The sequence below is a fragment of the Podospora pseudopauciseta genome (genome assembly GCF_035222475.1).
Source record: "Podospora pseudopauciseta strain CBS 411.78 chromosome 2 map unlocalized CBS411.78m_2, whole genome shotgun sequence".
In the NCBI taxonomy this organism is placed as follows: Eukaryota; Fungi; Ascomycota; class Sordariomycetes; order Sordariales; family Podosporaceae; genus Podospora; species Podospora pseudopauciseta.
Window position 1 is genome coordinate 399,150 of NW_026946663.1, and position 19,539 is coordinate 418,688.

At 51.4% G+C, this 19,539-nt stretch overlaps 4 protein-coding genes across 4 annotated transcripts; 1 reads left to right on the plus strand and 3 right to left on the minus strand.

Moving 5' to 3' along the window:
• The first annotated feature begins 1,019 nt into the window (after positions 1 to 1,019).
• Positions 1,020 to 4,890, plus strand: QC763_200870 (uncharacterized protein). The gene is made up of 5 exons (XM_062909122.1): positions 1,020 to 1,076; positions 1,142 to 2,338; positions 2,394 to 2,637; positions 2,686 to 2,944; positions 2,996 to 4,890. The coding sequence occupies exons 2-5, from the start codon at positions 1,957 to 1,959 to the stop codon at positions 4,223 to 4,225; spliced, it is 2,115 nt and encodes a 704-aa protein (XP_062767869.1). The 5' UTR covers positions 1,020 to 1,076; positions 1,142 to 1,956; the 3' UTR covers positions 4,226 to 4,890.
• A 2,896-nt stretch (positions 4,891 to 7,786) lies between these two features.
• Positions 7,787 to 9,049, minus strand: QC763_200880 (uncharacterized protein; the record flags this gene model as incomplete). The annotated part of the gene is made up of 1 exon (XM_062909123.1): positions 7,787 to 9,049. The coding sequence occupies one exon, from the start codon at positions 9,047 to 9,049 to the stop codon at positions 7,787 to 7,789; it is 1,263 nt and encodes a 420-aa protein (XP_062767870.1).
• Positions 9,050 to 12,464: 3,415 nt separating this feature from the next.
• On the minus strand, positions 12,465 to 13,051 carry QC763_200883 (uncharacterized protein; the record flags this gene model as incomplete). Its single annotated transcript, XM_062909124.1, is given in 4 exon segments — positions 12,465 to 12,504; positions 12,553 to 12,821; positions 12,894 to 12,918; positions 12,927 to 13,051. Coding segments are annotated over 4 exon segments (459 nt in total).
• Positions 13,052 to 13,543: 492 nt separating this feature from the next.
• QC763_200885 (uncharacterized protein) lies at positions 13,544 to 14,371 on the minus strand (the record flags this gene model as incomplete). Its single annotated transcript, XM_062909125.1, has 2 exons — positions 13,544 to 14,056; positions 14,249 to 14,371. The coding sequence occupies 2 exons, from the start codon at positions 14,369 to 14,371 to the stop codon at positions 13,544 to 13,546; spliced, it is 636 nt and encodes a 211-aa protein (XP_062767872.1).
• Positions 14,372 to 19,539: the final 5,168 nt, after the last annotated feature.

The following is a 19,539-nucleotide window of genomic DNA, read 5'->3' on the forward strand; positions in this document are numbered from 1 at the left end:
GTTATGCAGGGTGTCACTGTATGCAGCACTGAATCATGATTCGAATCGTGCATTTTTCGGAAACCCTTCCCCTGTTATTTTTTTTTTTTTTTTTTTTTGTATTTCCTTTTTCCCGCAGTTCCCGCCCCCGTGTTGCTGGAACCTGGATGCTGGGACGTGCCGGGTAAAGACATTGTGTTGGTGTTCCAGGTTCCCAATATCGCCTTTTCTTGCCCGCCGGATGGCCTCGGGGGTGCCAACCTTTCAAGACACAAAGTTCTCAATGGCGGTGACAGTGCAACGTTTCATCAACCATGAGGTAGGTTTCGCTGAGAACTGCCAACAGAGAAAAGTCATCAATGACCAATTCAAGTCTCCGGTCCTGAACCAAGCAGTTGCAGTGTGAAGTCCGAATCCTGTAATGCCACCATGATCAACCTCCACCGTTGAAGCTGTCGGCCGTTGACCGCTGCTACCTTGCCACGATTCTGTCGTTCTCAGAATAGGAATGATCATCCCTCTTTTTATTCTAGAATCTCAATGCAGTTCATTACATTTCATAACCATAATCATATCGAAAGGTTTTCGTCTATTTCCATCGTCATGTTCCTTCCTAATAAAAATCCCTAGAACAGCTCACCAGGGAAACAATCTCACTCTCTTCAAAAGAGCCGGCGGCACAGCCATCACCTCACCACATCACAACAGCAGTAACCAATGCAAACAATTTCCGCCTGACTCTGCATGAATTGATAGCGTGAGAGAAAAGACGAGATGAGCGTTCTTAGCGCCCAGACCGTCACGAACCAAGCAGATTACGAATGATACGGAGTGAATTAGGAGATGATAATAGCTGCACGCCCTAATCTTAGGGGGGGTGTGGAAGAAGGAATGGTAAGCGAGATTTGATTGTTCTGTGCTCACGCACCAGGAGAAAGTCCGGGCACTTGGACTGTGCAGGTGAAGAGGGGAAATGGAAATATGAAAATAATGAGAGATGATGGATTGGAGAGCAAAAGGTAAGGTTTGCGGTGCTTCGTAAGAGAGATAAGATATGATGACAGGAAGGTCGTTGATAAGACGGAAGAAAAGCCTCGGTTGGTTTTATGCAGTGCATAAACTTCACACCAAACACATCCCAAACCACTGACTTTGGTGTAAGACAACTGGCTCTTTTCCCCGCCGTTATCAACCGCCAAACAGTTCAACGACTCTCTTAAACATGAAGAAAAGATCGCCCCCCCAAAACGGCAGCCATGATGATTTGGCGGCGTTGAACAAATTGCCAGTGATCATCGGGTGAGCCACTCGAAGCACATGTTTTTTAAAGTTCAGACCGTCGGCCAGTGGCCAGCCAAGATTTCCTTCCCCATGGGGAACAACGGTCGAGAGCGGGTATCAAAACGCGGGGAAGCGGAGTCTTTGACTTACACGATCCTCACATCATTCACGATCGAACAACAAAGCAACCAGTTCCATCTTTCCGTGAGATCCAAGGCACTCGGTATTGTCGAGAAAGTTATCTGGTGATTTTAGCAATGCCATGTAGTTAGGTTGGGTAGCACCAGCTTAGAAAAGGGACAGGGCGACCAATGGTTCATCGCCTATAGTTGGGGTCCATTGATTGCCCCGCGCGGCCGATCCCCTTCCCCGGGAGGAAGGGCACGATAGAGGTTGGGAACTGCATGGCACCTTCATTGTTCGGGAGTCGGGGCAACGGATTATATGCGGGGGAGAACGTGCAGCACCGCGGTTACAACTCTCTTACCTTCACCACCAGCTTTTGGATATAGAGTTCTTCCATCATATATTTCTATATCATCATATGTTTCAACATACTTTTACATTTTTATTGTACCACTACTTGTATTTGTGCTCCTCCGATATTTGGTATCTTGTTCCTGTCACCTGTGACATCATCTCATCACACCGCCGACCTCACTCGCCTCGCTCCATCTCAGTATCAAGACAACAAAAATGACCAAAGACCACCCCCAAAACCACACCCAAACACACTCCCTCACCTCCCCCGAAACCTTCTGGTCTCACCAAGCCGATCAACTTCATTGGCACAAGAAACCCGCCACCGTCCTCCAAAAGACAATCAAACAACTCCCTTCTGGTATCTCTCACGACCACTGGGCCTGGTTCCCTGACGGCGAGATCTCCACATGCTACAACTGCATCGATCGTCACGTCCTTGCTGGCAGGGGGGATGTTCCTGCCATCTTGTATGACAGCCCGGTCACGAACAAGAAGGAGACATACACCTATGCCAGGTTACTCGACGAGGTGGAGATCTTTGCGGGTGTGCTGAGAGAGGAGGGGGTGAAGAAGGGGGATGTGGTGCTTGTTTATAGTAAGTATCCAATTCTCTCTTTCGAGGGCAGGATTGATGCTGACAAAGACTGTAGTGCCCATGATACCCGCTGCCCTGATCGGGATTCTAGCTATCAATCGTCTTGGTGCGATCCATGCCGTTGTGTTTGGCGGTTTTGCTTCTGGGGCACTGGCCCAAAGAATTGAGGCTTCGAAGCCGGTTGCTATCCTGACTGCTTCTTGCGGGATAGAGGGGAATAAGGGGCCGATTGGGTACCAGGGTTTTGTGGAGGAGGCGATGAAGATTTCGAGTTGGAGGCCGCCAAAGACTATTATTTGGTAAGTCTCAAGTCGGACTCTGGCATTTCACAGCTGACAATAACACAGGCAAAGAGACGAGCTGCCATGGCGACCCATTGATAGAGCGAATGGCCAACGAAAATGGCAGGCCCTGGACAAGAGCTGCCGTGCTAGAGGTTGGCGAGCGGCGTGTGTTCCTGTCAAGTCGACAGATGGCGTCTACATCATCTACACCAGTGGCACGACGGGTCTGCCAAAGGGTGTGCTGAGAGAAGCTGGCGGCCATGCCGTCGGTCTGCACCTGATGATCTCGTATCTCTTTGGTGTCCATGGTCCTGGTGATGTGGTATGTACTCTGTGTCTTTGACATCCTTCATGGCTTACTGACACGCATCAGATGGGATGCTACAGCGATATTGGCTGGGTCGTCTCTCACAGCTATACTTTATACGGCCCCCTCTTGACCGGCGCTGCAACCGTCTTATATGAGGGCAAGCCAGTCGGCACCCCTGATGCTTCGGCCTTCTGGCGTCTGGCCGAAGAGTACAAGATCAACACCATGTTCACTGCCCCCACGGCCCTCCGCGCAATCCGCAAAGAAGATCCGGATAACATCCATTTCTCTCGCGTTGGTGAGCGCGGAGGTCTCAGGAACCTTCGAGCACTATTCCTGGCCGGCGAAAGATCAGAACCATCCATCATCACCATGTATCAGGACCTGCTAGCCAAACATGCTGCACCTGGCGCACTGGTGATCGACAACTGGTGGTCATCCGAATCCGGCTCCCCCATCTCGGGCATCGCTCTCGTGCCCCATGCAGGTCATGACAGAACCAACCCCACCTCCTCTGCCTCACACCCACCGCTGAAGATAAAACCTGGTTCGGCAGGCAAAGCAATGCCTGGATTTGATGTCCGCGTCGTGTCTGACTCTGGTGAACCTCTATCACCAAACACCATGGGCAATATTGTTCTAGGCCTCCCACTTGCCCCTACTGCCTTCAGGACACTGTGGGGAGATGAGGAAAGGTTCTACAAGGGTTACCTCAAACGCTTCGACGGGAAGTACATCGACACCGGTGACGCAGGTGTCATTGATGAGGATGGCTACATCCATATCATGGCACGCTCAGACGACATCATCAATGTGGCTGCTCATCGGTTGTCCACTGGCCAACTGGAGCAAGCTATCACCACCCACCCTGACGTCACGGAAGCATGTGTGGTTGGCATCCCTGACGCACTGAAGGGGCAGATGCCGTTTGCTTTCATCAGCACTTCCCACGGAGCGGCAACTACAAAAGAGAAGAAGGAGAAACTGTTTCAGGAGATACAGACCCTGGTCAGGAAGCAAGTGGGTGCTATTGCGAGTTTGGGGGGGATGATTGAGGGTAAGGGGATGATTCCCAAGACGAGGTCAGGGAAGACGCTGAGGAGGGTGTTGAAGGAGTTATTGGAGAATGCGGTGCATGGGGAGGTGGACAAGGAGTTGAATGTTCCCAGTACGGTGGAGGATATGGGGGTTGTGGAGGTGGCTAGGGGGAAGGTGAGGGAGTACTTTGTGGAGTTGGAGAGGAAGGGGAAGTGGCATGCGAGCATTGAGGGGAGGGAGAAGGCGAAGCTTTAAGGGAGTATCCTGCGGTGAGGATCGGTGCGATGATGAGAGTGGAGAGTGATGTTATGATATTTACCACGAGGCATGTTAGGCACTTTGTTGAAAATATAGTGGAGTTCCAAGCTGTGAGGGCCACGGTCCTTGGTCGTCATCCACTGACTCTCCTTCTTCATCAATCTGCTAGTAAGCCACCTCCACCAGCGCAATTACAAGACGTTAAGGCAGAGCCCTAATTAACTTCATCCGGACAGCTCGCAAATCAAAGTTATAATCTAAATTTACTCAATCTTTTATATCCTCAACATCACGGGTTCAGAAATACCCTGTTTTCACCAAGGGACAGGAATACCGCGCCCGCGCGTATCTGACCATACCTTCAGTAAGGGAGCGGTACTTAAGATCCATCGACATCTACCACCGGGACCGTTTGGTATGGTGAACAATGTTGGCTACAAACTTCCGGAGAAGAGACGCGTGTGGAGGGCGAGGATAAAAAAGGTCATGATGCAGTGAGCGGAAGCTAGGAATGTAGGACTTGATATTGCCTTTGTATCAGTGCACTATCTCAACTTTTAAGGGGCATGACGGGATGTTATAAATACGATATTGCACACTATAATGTAGAATGTAAGGTCATGAAAGATAGTAATAACTACTCTGGGCTATCTTGAAATGCCTTTTGACTCTTTTCAATTGTCTCTTGACTATATTTGTAGGGATAGTAGCTATTTTTGGAGGCCTATAGACCATCAAAGATGGTCTATAAAGTATCTTTGAAGGTCTGTAGAGTATCTTTGAAGGCCCATGGATTGCCTTTTAGGGCCTGTCAGGCGCTGTTGTCAAAGATGGTAATCACCATTCTTTTATCATCAACGCCTACCTTAATAACACTTACGTCTCTCACTTTAGGTATGTGGCCACTGGTAAGGTTAACATCACACGGCTACACCAGGGGCCAGCCATACCCCTTCTCTGAAGGGGTTTTCACCAAAGTCACACTCCAAGTCGTTCCTCGCCGTTTCTTTTCAACCACCGGCAGGCAACCTACCTCACTACCTACAAGTCAACCGTCACCAGTCAAAGGCTAACCACCAGTCAAGCAGGTAAGTAACAAAGCTGTGCACCAGATTTTGCCTTTCATCTCGATATTGTCAGCTCACACACACACACACACACACACACACACACACACACACACAAACACACTAACACAAACACACAAGATCTTGGCACACTTCCAGCGACAGTAGCCACCACAGTCCCTCATCCGGACGACGGACAAAACAGCAGCAGTAGCACGCTTGTGACTTTGGGGCGAGGTAGCATTTTTGCACTTCTTTTTCGGCCCGGATCTGCGTTGTGCTACACCCAGCGTCTAGATCTCGGAAGCCCCCAGTGTGTATGTGTGCGCGTGTGTTCATGTCCACGTTTCGCGCGCGTCATCGATGCGGGTGGGTGGTATGTCAATCTTGAAGAAAATCATGATCTGACTTGTTATTATTTTAGAGAGAAAAAAATATCAACAATAGTTTGAGAGAAAATGGTTGGGCATCAAGACACGCCGCGGGAAGCCGCGCCTTTCTCCCCGGGCTGTTCCCTGCAGACAAGACAGGAGGGAAGAGAATCAAAACTTGATATGTGTGTGTGTGTGTGTGTTCAAGTCCACGGCGTCTACCTATATCACCACGCTAGTCTTGCTCAACAAGCTGCTAATGCATGATCTACCTGACCACGCATACACACAGGAAACTGCACAGTGGTGTTCCCGGTTGCGGCAGTGGAGGGTGTGTATGTGTGTGTGCGAGAGAGAGAGAGAGAGGTGTCTAGTACGGTGGTATGACAGCCAGACCACCAGATGGGAGTTACACCAAAGGGACGGATCATGTCCGGGAATGGGGGGCGGGGAGTCTGGACTCGAGAAGCAAAGCAAAACACCTCTCTGCTTTTTGTTCAGCTAATCCTCTTTTGTCTCTTTTTTTTTCACCAAGTCTTGTCATAGTAGTAGCTGAGAGCTGTCTAGTACACACACACCCCTATTCCTACCCCTATGATCTCTTCCACCTGCCCCCGCCCAAAGAGAAAATTGGCCACCCGGACACCCGACTCGATATTAAACTCGTCTTTTTACCGCCCCGAAACCACGTAAGATCCACCCCCTTTTCCTCCTCCAATCCCCCCATCACGAGGCTTGGCGCCGCTGGTGGAAGGGAGAAACTGACGAGTTCGTTTTGTACGACACGGGGCAAAGAACCTGGCGATGATGGACCGATAATCTACCAATCCTTCTGTAGCACCAAACCCTTACCTCAGCTAAAAGAACTTCATTGGAAGAGATCGATCCTGCGGAAGGGAGGTGAGGGTGGGGGGGAGGGCAAAGAAACACTGGTTTGGTCAAACAGGAAAGAAAGAGATACACAGAAGTGACGGAAGGGTATACGGTGGTGGTAAAAAGAAGCTAGGAAATCGAGTGAGACATTCCACACCACTCCGTATACACAGTGACACACGGTAAGAAGAAAAGAAAAAAGAAAAAGGTGGCTTGTGATGAGACAGCCCGTTGTTCCGTTTTCTCCGACGATTTCTTCTTCTGGAGGCTTTTCTGATGGTGGTAAAACGGACACAAGGCGCTGTCCGACAGATGGATTTGTTTCGGTGTTCTTTTCCTTCCATCGTGTGCCCTTTGTGTGCGAGATCTGAGAACAAAAAGAACGGGACATCGGGACACAGAGGTGACGTGAGAGACTGGCTGGTTATGGAGATAGCCGGTGTACTAAATAGACATTTACGTGGCCTTTGATCGAGAGCTGTTCAACAAGGCCACTTCTAAAGTTGAAAATGCAAAAACTGCCAAAAGCAATGCTGTCAATGGTAAGTATTTTCAACAATTAAACCGCCCTATAACCACACACATCCCACCCAGCCAGCATCTGACATCCTTCCTGACCCAGCATCCATCCTCCCCATATCGCCATCCAAGTAATGCGTCACACACACACACACTCACACACACAAAAAAAACCCCCCCACAAACACACGCCCCAAAAATATGCCCTTCCCCCGAATGACGACCACTGTTGTTGGCGCCTCACTCCCTTTCCGCCTCGTCCCACCATAACTTAATATATCCACGGCGAACATGTCCCTCCCCAATTCCTACACTTTCCCCAACCCAAAGTCTAGCTAGCGCGTGAGTGGCAGCGCAAAAGCAAAACAAGCGCGCCCGCGCGCCACCCCACCGGCCCTTCTCGACGGGGCTCGCAACGGGTAACTGCACCCTCACAGCACAGAGAGAGAAAAGAGCTGGCCACCGGTGGGGTGGTGAGCTAAGAAATCTGCATGTTTCCGTTGGGTAGACACAGTAGTCTGGGGGAGGAGCCAAGTACTGTGCTCTTGGAGTTGCCACTTCACATCTTCAGCCAGCCGACCGTCATTCGGGGTTCCCCAGCCCTTCCTCTTAGGATTCCGTCGGCTCGGGGCTGTATGGGTCGTCGTTCCAGAAGGAAAGCAGCTATTTCCAACCCCTTCCCCCATCGCAAGGTATACCACATTTTACAGTAGACAAGAGGGTTGCGTTTACTGTATACTTGTTTGTGCTGCTGCTGCTGTCTTTGCAAAGAGCCCACCCCCAGACCCGCCCTGTCGTTCATTCACTGTGCTCTCTACAAATCTCCCCTCTGGCTGGCGCTTTCCTGCCTTGATGCTTTCCATGACCCAGTCAACGCTGACGAATTTGACGCCTCGGCCTCGGATGGTCTTGATCTCTTTTTGTAGCTTTTGAGCAGCGAGCCCACCGCCGGCAAAGCTGGATTTCCCCAAGATGACATGTGTGACTTGTTTCTTTGCTAGGTGGAGGGCGACGCTCGCGCCGTTGGTGGCAAGGAGGTGCTTGAGCATGTGGTCTGAGATGGCTGGGTAAGTGGAGCCGTTGATGTAGATGACGAGGTTGTCGAAGATACCCTTTTCAGGGGAGTCTGGTGCGGATGGTGACTTGGTAGGGGAGTCTCGTGATTGGGGTTTGACGGTGGGTGGTGATAAGTTTGCGGGTGGGTGGTATATTGCTGTGGAGGATGACTTGCTGTTGCGAGTAGCCTTTGGCGAGGCGAAGAAGCGAGGCTTTCCGGTAGGTCTTGGGTCCTCTTCGACTACTTCCTCCTCGTCATCGAGCTCTGGAACTGTAAAGGATCTCGACGTATGTGAGGTTTCCCGTTCTTCTTGCTCTAATCGAGCAATCGCAGCTCTTTCTTCTGGAGTTAATCCATCCTCTTCATCTTCGTGATCGTTCCCTTCTGTGGTGGGTATTGGCCTTTGCTTCAAGAGTAGCAGTTGAGCTTCTTGCTCCTCTGCTTCCATCCTCGCAAAGATCTCTCTTTCTTCCGCTGTTAGCCCATCCTCACCCTCCTCATGTTGTTGTGGTGGTACTGATGCCGGTGGCTTTGCTGGTATTGGCGGCTTCTTCTTCCTCATTTCATGTTCCTCCTCCGCTTTCCGCTTCTTACTTGGATTCCTCAACATTTCCAGCACACTCTTCCTTTCCCCTGTCGCCAGTTCCCTCACCTCCTTTGGTATGTATAACCCTAGCTTCTCATCATACTCGTTCGACCCGCAGCCCACTGTGTCACTCATAAACTCATCACCTCCGCCGTTCCCCCCCTTGAACTGGTAGTTCATCTTTTTGAACCGTGACACCCTCCATCCTTGCGGACCGCGCGTTTCGGCACGCTGGTGGCCTGTCGATGATGAGTTCCAAGGGTCGAAGCGCTGGAGATTCTGTTCTGTTGGGCCTTTTGGTTTTGCCGGGGGTGCCAGTGGTATCTTTCGTGGTCGTCCTCGAGGCATATTTTATTGCTTTTTCCTGCCTTCCTTATTTGGATTTGCCGGGGGTAGTGATTGGTCAACCTGGTTGAAGCAAACGGATGGGTGCTGATGATGTCAATTTTGATGCAAAGAAGCAGTTATTATTTGCCATGTGAGGTAGTGATAAAATAACGCGCGAAAATAAGCAAGTAGGCAGAAATGAAGAAGCCAACAAAGTGAAACACCCAGAACACGCTCTCTGCGCGCAAGTCGCGTCGGTCGCCACCTGGCAACACCAACTCGAGCTCCATTATCGCAGGTCTGCGGCACGAAATCACATGATACCCCTCCACAAATCTGCTCTTAGCATTCATTCTCAGCCTCTCCAATGTCATCCATCGGGGAGTTTGCGCCTTTTTCCACTGACCACCCATCGATGTCTAGACTGGCGTGATGATAACAGTGTAACATCCCCTATTCCCCGAGCGAAGCTCCCCTAAATAGCCTAGCAATTAACCCACCTGTCACACCCAACAGAGTCACATCAGGCATACTCGCCTCTGTCTTTCACAGTGAAAACACTCCACACTTCGGTTTCGGTCTCTTTGCTCATCGCCATCAGAGAGCCATTCTTTCATCTTTCAGGAACTGGTTCCTAAATGGCAGTGCGCTCTACCCATCTATCTGGAACATCTCCATGGTAGCGATCAGTCACCCCCCTTTTTACCCTCAAGCGATCCGAGCTGAAGTCCTGCTTCTCTCCTCCCCACGAAATCTAATTCCATCATTCGGTTTAGCTAAACTCCCTAGCGAATTTCTGCAAGGGAGATCTTATCACCCTCCTCTGCCGCATAAGACATGTTTCCCGTGCGCCATGTTCTTCAAAATTCTAGGTTACCTTGACTCAAAACTCAGGTAGCGAAGTGTGATATGTGATATCCCCCTTATTTACCCCCTATTATACCCAGGATTATATCCCGTCCCAGCAGCCCGTTCCCCCACGAGGACGCGGGGTTCTGTTTCTCCCTTGAATGCATTTTGGTTCAAGTTTCCAAAACGGCAGGGTTTGTTGTTTAGTCTGGTTCATTATTCTTGAACACTAAATACACCTGTCATATATGTGATGTTAAACACACCCATGGCATGGATGATCTCCATATTATCATATTGTTAATAGCACACATTTGTACGGGTGTGGGGAATGGATCGTTCCGATGCGCATTGTATATCTGCAGTGGCGGTTGTGCATATTCATGCCGTCTTTGCTTCCTTCCGTCGTCCCTGTCCGCATCGCTGGGAGCCGCCCAAGAGCAAACACCAGAGCACAGTAAGAAACACTGACAGAAAGACCCCCTTTTTGGTTTCGTTTTTCTGCAGCATGGGCCCCTTATTGATCTCTTCACCGTTGATGTTGCTTCCTCCGCCGTTGAAACCATGCACGATGGTCATTGCGGCAGTAATGGTGATGGTGACATTTAACAGTCACAGTCCATCTGTCTATGCCATGCTACTGTCCCCATGCAAATGTGAGTACGGTAGATGAACTGTAGGTATGCTCGAAGCATCCCGTCATGTAATGTAATCCTCCTGCCTCTGCCTTTGGCCTCCCTACCGTACCTACATGTAGGCACCCACAAACTGCGCCGAGGAAACAGTAAGCAATATCAACAACAGCCGGACATCATGCACCTTCAGGTACTCGATATTTTCTTACGCGCACAACCTCACCACCACATTACATTACCTTCACCTATCCAAATTCTACCTTGCCCTCACAGCAGTTCATGCACAACGGATGCTGCAAACTGTGACCACCGCTCTGCAAGTACACACCTCCTACTCCATGTATGTAACGGCGACGGACAGGAACGGACGGATGGACCCGAAGTATTCTGCAACTCCAGCTCCAGCTTGATGCAATGCCACTGTCCTGAACCTCCCTACCTAAACTTCGTCTCCCATAACCCCAACAAATCCAAGTATCATCATCATGTTTGACGCTTAAGCCCATGTTTGGCGGCATATAATCAGTTTTGAAGGAATGTGATATAACCCCCCCATTACACAATGCATTTCTCATATCCTACCTTACCCTTCCTATATTCCCACCATTAATGGAAACCAAGCCACTCACTCCCATCGATCAATCCTGCACGCCATCCCCCCCAGATCCAGCCAGATCTTGTGTCATACCTACCTACCAGCATCATATTTCATGCGCTTGTCGTTGATCCCTCCCCAGCCGGCCGTTCACATAGACCCATTCATATGTCTCCAGGTCACGGGCCAGCAACAAACAATATTTGTTATTTGTATCAAGATCTACAATTGTGATCTGGAGATCTTTAGTGCCCCATTATTGTGTGCCCTGAAAACATGGTCATGGTGGTTGCTTGAACATCGGTGTTTCCAATCCCGAAACCCCCCACATTCTGGCCATCATCGGCGGCTACTCTTCTCACAAACCATGCTCTGTTGCTCATGAGGACTCAGCAGCCAGCTAGGTTGGACCTCGTTGGGCCCCTCCCCCCCGGGTGCTCAACTGCTATCAGTCCGTGCCGCTGCCCATCAGCCAACCCACCACCACCTCCATGCCATCTCAACCCTCAGCGCCGCCGCTCTAACCGTCACACAAGTTCCTTAATTCTTTCCAACAGAAGAACCAGATTACATCCAAACCCCCCATTTTGCTGCTTCAAACAAACTCAGCCCCCAACCAAAAAAAAAACCAACCAGGGAGGTGAATAAATGTCGGTGATCTAAACCCAGCAACCCACCCACCAAAGTGTCCTTTGTGTAACCGCTCCTTAATATCAACTTTCCCTAATAAGGGGGCAAAGAACAAAAAAAAAAAGGGCAAAAGCGGTGTGTGCGTGCTGCTCCTGATGAAAAATAAAACCCATAATATTGTCTTTTTGAGAAAAACATAACTACCTAATCACCAACAAACCATGAAAGAAATATCATTCCCCAACCCCCCCAAAAAAGCCAGCAGTATTCTCAAACCGCAAAAAAGAGGCTCAGCAATTGCTGTCCCTTCTCAATATCACTGTTACGGATACCCTTACCTACTTACCTGCCTTACCTGCCCAAAAAATATGCGTATCATACTGACTTGCATCCATCATTATACCTACCGTGCTTGCGCCGATGCCGGGTGGGTGCATACAGACCAGACACTCATGCACCACACACCATGCTCAGTCAGCCTGTCAGTCGTGGTGTCTCTCTCTCTCTCTCTCTCGCTCGCCGATCTCCTCTTTGTTCTGTCCTGCTCAGTCAGTCAGTCAGCCAGTCAGTCAGTAGTCAGCCATTCACTTCCCCCCTCCCTCCTCCCTCCCCATCAAATCGGCCATTTTCTCACCATCCCCCATTGATACCAATTCACAACCCCCCCCGCCCGCGTCCATTTATTACCCAAATGCAAGACCCCCCTTTCCCATCCATCCATCCATTCTTAGGTAGCAATTCTTCGCGCAATCGCGGAGACAAAAGATCTCGTACATACATACATACATACATAACGCAGCAGTACACATACTCACACTACATTTGCTTGCTTGCTGCATGTCGGGAATGCGAGCGAGACCCCTCCCCCCCCCAAACACACAGACCCAGAGCAAAGCAAAAAGGCACAACGAGGGGGAAAAAAGCCACCCCTCCCCCCGTCCAGGGTTCCCTTCATGCAAATTGTGGCCCAGCCAGCCAGCCAGCCAGCAAAGAGAAGAGCACAATACCGCACCTTGATCCGATGGGGCAGAATCGGGGCTGCCTCTGCTGCTTCATCAGAGCAGTGGGTGGTTTGGTTGGTTGGCTAGGTTGGGTCGCAACTCATAGTACTCAGTGTCCGTCCTGACCGATGAATTGCGATTAAGAAAAGACAAACCCGGCTCCTAGTCAAACTTTCCCACCTAGTTACAGACTCATGTCTCTTATTTTTCGCTTTTCAGAATCATGGTCCGCTGCCGCATCTTGTCTTGTCTCGGCGAGAGGCAAAAGCCAACCCGATCCCATGGCCCTATCTCTGTATATGCTTGCCCCCATGTCGTAGCAGTGGTGGTGCGAGGGGGGAAGGGGGGAGGGGGTGAGCTGTAATATGCAACAAGCCAGGCTAATGTGGGACAGCGCATCGGGAGAGAGACAGATCTTCCATACAGCATACAGAGAAAAAAAAAAGCCTTGAGGCTAACTTCCTGCAGTGTTCCCGTCGTCACCCATGCTGACATGGTGCAGCCGGCAGCAGCGAACAACACCCTCTCAAGCTAGGCCACGACGATGAAAGAGAGGGGCGATAGAGCCGCCCGCGAGGAAAAAATCACTAGACGGATAGATCCTAGCGGTAGAGCTCCGCTCGTGAACGGTTTGGTTTGGGTGGCCTACCACCGGTCAGTGAGTATTGATTGTCTGGGAGCCAATATGGCAGCGGGGATTTTGACAACACTTTACTACCCTCTGAAAGCCTCGAAAAAGATCTGATCTCGCTCGGTTATGGGCTGTCGGTAGAAGAAGGACTGACCAGGGCAAGCACCGGAGGCATCAGCAAAGAAGAGGCGGGAGCGGGGAAGCATGGAGAATGCCGAGGACAACAAGAGGTGCAATGACGGCACAACCGAGTTCAGTTGCGAATCGCTTCCATTGTCTGAAATGCTTTTGAGCTGTCAGCCATGAAGCCTTGGGAGAGTCGGTCCAAAGACGGCTGGGCGTCCTTCGTTCAAAAGAGTCGATGTACCACCGAAGAAGACAATGACTGTGGAGCAATGAGGAGAGTTGAAGACGGGCTTTCTGGCGCTCTCTCATTGGCTTCCTGGCGCCAACGACTTGGCCATGTCTCTTTTCATCCTGGCCTGGGGGGGTTGCCGATGTGTTTATCGAGCGCGACTTTTCGCGAACCGGGGAAGACGACGTCAAAAGAGGGGTTGGTGTAGTGAGGGCGAAGTAGCGGTGTGAGCCGGTTGGAGGGACACAGTGTGAGACAGCAGGTCGGGGGATGTACCCGTTGACAGAAGAGAGCAACAACATCGAGAATGTCTTCCTGTTCTCCTGGAAGCTGTGCAGTGCTTCCAGAACATGTCACCACCACAACCGCCCTCCTAACCGTGCATATGTTTGCAACAACTCCATGTGGACCTGGCGGACAAGCACTGCACTTGGTGCAGATCCAGAGACGGGTATATGGGCCAGCAAGATGGTCCAAATTTGGGATATCAGATATCGGACCCGTCACAAGCGGCGTGTCAAGACGGCTAAAACCCTCCTATCGAGCCCTGCCGAACCAGACTTGCCATTGGGTAGCAGCCCAGCATCCGGGGCGAGAGCCTCGACTTGTTGAGCCGTTGAGACGATGCTATGATGGAGAATGGTCATGGTTTGGTGGTCAGCAACAGGAGATGTCGAATTTGTTTGGTGGGTTCGGGAATGAGAATTCAATCGCACTGTGAAGGTCCGGACCTTCTCTGCTTCTCTTCGTCCCCTCACACCACATCAAGGCCACCCTCTCGCATGTGCCACACACACGGCACGCACGCAGACTGTCCACCGCTTCCATCCTGGCAGCCATGTAAGGCGGAAAACGGTCCGCACATGCAGCTTGTTTTCTGGCGAATAGGAGCAGCAAAGCGAGGCAAGAACAGAGTTCAACTGCCCTATGATTTGCATGATCCGATGTCCCGCCCGAACAATCCCAGTCAGGAAGAATGTCTTGATCGAGACTCGAGAAATGAAGAGGGAGTTGCTTCAAATGTGAATATGAGAGACGACAAGGTCTTGGACGAATATGGAAAGCCAATTGGAGGTTTGACGGCAAGCTGACCTCGAGCCCAACTCCCTCCCACAAACAAACCAAGCCCCAGGACTGGACAGGAGCTGCTGGGATGCCTCTCCAAAGTATCTCGTTGTGGGTGTGGGCTTGAAGACGTGGTTCGCGTTGATTGGACTGATGGGCTGGCCAGCCAGTACCACATCCCACCAAAGGTTGGCGCGGGAAGATAAAGCCCAAACCCGAACGAACATGCTGGGAAAGAGGAGGGTTCGTCTATCAGGTATCAACCTTCACTATCGCGACGCCCTCATCATTATTGCCAGCTTCCCAGTCGAGTCGTTATTGCGCAATCAGGAGTTTGGTGCTTCGGTCCCGGGTGAACTTGTGAGGAATCGGTTGGCTTGTCGGCCATGGGAATAAGCAATCGCTGTCATGAGCTTGCTTGCACTGCCGTCATCATACCTATATCATGATGTATTCACAATGCTTTGTGGGTTGCGGGAACGCTAGCGGATACGTAACAAGAAGCCTGTCCGTGAAGCTTCAGATCTCTGTCGATGGCTGGCTGGGTGCCCGGACGTGCTGAGGTCCGGCTTTGCAGGGGAAGCTTCGGGACGGTCCACACTCGGAGGCGTCGGTGCAGGGCTAGCAAGAAGGGGCGTCGTCGAGGGTTGAGACTGATGATGAAGGTTGGAAGAGATGGGGGAGGGGGTTGGAAGCGATCCCCTGCAAGAAGAGGAAACTGAAACATGACCACACGCCCCCCCTATTCGATTCGAGCAGACTGCAGCAGCATGATTGGAGGATCCATCCTCCATCGACGCACAAGCACCTAACCGCTGTGCATTTGTCCGCATGCAAGTGTTGTCGAGCCCTTGGAAGTTTTTCTATCCAAGATCCCTGTGCGCCGAGGCTCTGGATTCTTGCTGACCTTCTTGGGTTGGACGTTGTGCGTAGCCTGGCGACGCAGGGACCTCATCTGCCTTTGGCGAAGAAAACAAAAAACCCATGGCCATCACTCCCGCTCCCCCCCAAAAGGACGTGATCAGAGCGCCGCTGTGGTTTCAGGCCTAATTTGGGAGAGACAAAAGAAACACCCAAGACATCTGGTGGCTTTGACCGTTTTGCTCAAGGGAAACAAGCCCCCAGAAGACGGGACCCATACCGGTAGAAGGCCCTTTGGCAGAGTGATATTAAACAAGAATGGCTTTTGCGGCACGGCTAGGATAACGCTTAGTACTTCGGACGAATACCTCCTCCATATCAGTAAACTTTCCACGCCGTGAACACTACATCGTTACTTCTTGGTGGACCTTCGGATGGTTGGGGGTTTCTCTGGATGGATTTGCACAGGATGTTGCATAACATGAGAACCAGGGAATGTATGAGGCTGAATGTGCTGCATCTGGCACCCGCCAGCACACGAGCATCGCAGTTGTATCTCCGAAGTGAGAGTATTGTGACCGGTCAGCTGGCTTTGGGAGTTGGCGGTCGACAGGTTTGCTGCCGGCTTACGCCACTGCCATCCCTCGACAAGAATGTTTGCTGCTGCGCCAGTCGCAACACAGGCAGGCACTCGACAGGACCGGCAGTTGACGAGAACACAGCATGAAAAAAATGCGGTTGTTCTGCTTTCTCCCCAGGACCTGCCGCCGGGTCATGCACCGCACCGCATGAAGTTTCCAGAAATCCGGCCAGGCGGTATCGGCAAGTGACCTGTCATCGCGACATGTTCCCGCCAACCGTTGACGGCTTGGAAGAGGTTTGACAAGATGGCGAATATCGAGCAATGACCTCTTTTTTTAGCATCAAGTTCAACAGACGAGAAGAACAGAACTCCACTTCCAGTCACCCGTCCAGGGTGACATGATGGTCTCGGGTGGAACATGAGCGGGAGCGAGATGGACGGGGTTTTTTTGGTGAGGGTGCGGTCCGCTCGGGATGTCGTCCCAGTGGGCGCCGGTTCTACCCACACAGGGCTCATCGGGACCTCTCAGCGTCAAGTGACCTCGGTTACAGCCAGTCCTCGAGAGCCACGATTCCAGACGAAGATGCTGAGTTGTGACAGAACATAGCGAGGCTTGCCACGTACGCACACCAACAAATGTGCTTTTCTTCTCCTTACAGGTGTCGGAGTCGACGGCGATGTCTTGTGATGGAGGTCGGCATGAAGAAAAATCTCCTCTGTTGCCAAGTCCACATCGCCGAGCCGGCCAGTTCGATCTTTCTGGACCGTGATCGAAAAGAGTAGTTGGCTCGCCGTTGCAATCCGCAAAAAAAGAGCGCCCAGCCACTTCGGGAGGGGGGGTTGGTGTCAATCCGGGGGAGACTACCAAGCGAGCCGCTGTTCTGGCGATAATCATGATGATGATGATGATGATGATGATGATGACCGAATTCGATATTCCTAGGCCCATGGCATCAGCAACTCGGGGCCGAGGTCCTTGACATCGAAACATGTCATGACAGGAGCGGTCGTGCATTGCAGGGCAGGGCTTTTGCAGTGATCTTGCATTGGTGGCTATCAACCCGGCAGCACATCGATGGACGCGCATCTGAATCTCCATCTCTGAAGATGATCCATCGCTCACCACAGGCACAGGCAAATTCCCTCGCTTCTCCACTGCAACGACTGGATGCCCCCACACAAGCTTCTGCACCGACAAGAAGCATGGGGAGGGGCGTGCTGTTGAACGGACAGTGTCGACATCATGGGGTGCGCACCGTATACCTCATTACCCCGCTCTTCGGCGAAGAATCACTTCACCCAGCATTCTGTCTCCATCTCGTCTCTCTCTCTGCACGTGGTTTGTTTCCGCGGTTGTTGTATCCCGAGTTGGGTGTGATCATTGTGCGATTGAAGATTTGCTCAAGTGTATGTCGGTCCAGTGGTAATGATAGAAACAAGGGTTTGATGTTGAGGTCGTTAGAGTGAGCTCGAGGTTGGAACAGATGGTGAGTGGCTCAAGCTTTCACATGGCCCGTGCTGTGCTGTAAGAAAGTGCGGCACTCGCCGAGCCCGAGATCATCACAGCCATTTCGTCAACCTCCAACCACCAACCAAGCAGCAGTCTCCAATCCTCTTTCCGCCGCCATTGTTTTCGTATTCTTTTTTTTCTTTCTCCCCCCCCCCCTCTTTTCTTGTTTCTCCCGCGAAGTGCCGTCTCAAGGCTGAAATTGTCTCTCTCTGAGCCTTATGAGCCTTATGCATCGCCGTTATGTCAAGTGCTTCCTGTCGATCTGTTAGTTTCGAACGTTTGGATATGCAGTATTTGAGCCGGGCAGGCACTGCATGAATCCGTCAGGCCAGTCTTCTATTACCATCCCCACGTGTTGGGGGGACGCACGACAGCCCAGCGGTGGCCTGGTCAGCGGGTTGCGCGCAGTTGATCTTGTTGACATCACAGCGTGGTCACAATGAAGCGTTTCTTTGCTGTTCCTGAAGCCAGTGCCTCAGATCAGATGCAGCAAGGTACACGGCGTGCTCGTGGTTCGGAAAAAGCTTATAGGATCTGGGAATGCCTGAGATCCAATGCATGCTCCAAGGCCAGGCCCTCCACGCCAGAAGGTGCAGAAAACGCAACGCCGGTGTTCGGGTTCATGTGCGTAACACGACGCTTGTTGCCCACCGCACCGCACTTTGCAGCAAATCGTGCATTGCAGCTAAATGGTCAATCGGAGTTTTTCTCGACTGATGCGGATATCGACTGATGAATCATACAGGCCGAAAAGACGTCTCGGGATCGGGCGGACTCTGAGTTCCCTCATCTCATCAATTGATTTTTGACCGGTTCTTGATTGTTCGTGGTCGCCAAAGGTGGTCTCGTCGACCTTGCTTGCAACCTCGCCATTCTTGATATAGCGGTACGGTGGTCTGGTGTGGTTACCTTATCTCTGACACTTTTGCAGAAGATCGGCAATCAAGAACCGGTCAAACGATATGTCAAGCCAAACGCAGCGAAAAGACGGGAGGGCCTCTCACTTACACACTACCCACCACGCCGTACATGTGCATTGCATACGGTATGTATGTAGATGCACCTACCACCCTGAGTGAGCGGCGCGTTGCATGCATTGGTTGCCGCTTCGACTAACGCACCAGCATCTTTTGATCTGTTTTTCTTCTTCTCTTTTCTTACCCACCAAATCCCCGTATGGATGGATGGGTATACTATGCGAAGCACGAAGGGCCTGGGCTCACGGGTCCCTCCCTGACAGCAAAGACACCACAAGAACAACTCCCATTGTGTCTTCCACCCAAGTCATCAGATCATGAGCCAAGAATATCAGCCAGCAATTTGCCATTCGCCTATCGTTGGTTTTGAAGTCCACGAAGACGACGAAAGAGCATCCCTTTCTGGACTAGCCTCTCGCCGACCAATCAGCCAGGACATGGCTGGTACCTACCCTGCATGAGAGGGGCTTGGTGGCGGGGAGGGGAGGGGGTGGCTGCAGCGAAACACCTGCTTTGCTTTTTGCACAGTGCGGGGGTTCAGGGCTTTCAACTGCTTCCAAATGAAGAACGCCTCCCCAGCAGTTCCGATACAATAAAAGATGTGATAGGACCCGGTAGTCGCGATATCAGGATGTCATATCTCTAATCTGGGCCGAGGAATGCAAAAGGAGAAGGGGAGGCAGAACATATCGGACTTTTGGGCGGCGGTATCGAGCCAGCCCCTTCGTACCCGCGGGGCGTCTTCTGTCACAGCTGAATCGGCTTGGTTCCCGGCCCTACGCTTTTCTGGGTAACTGCAGCAGTGTCGAAAATAAACAT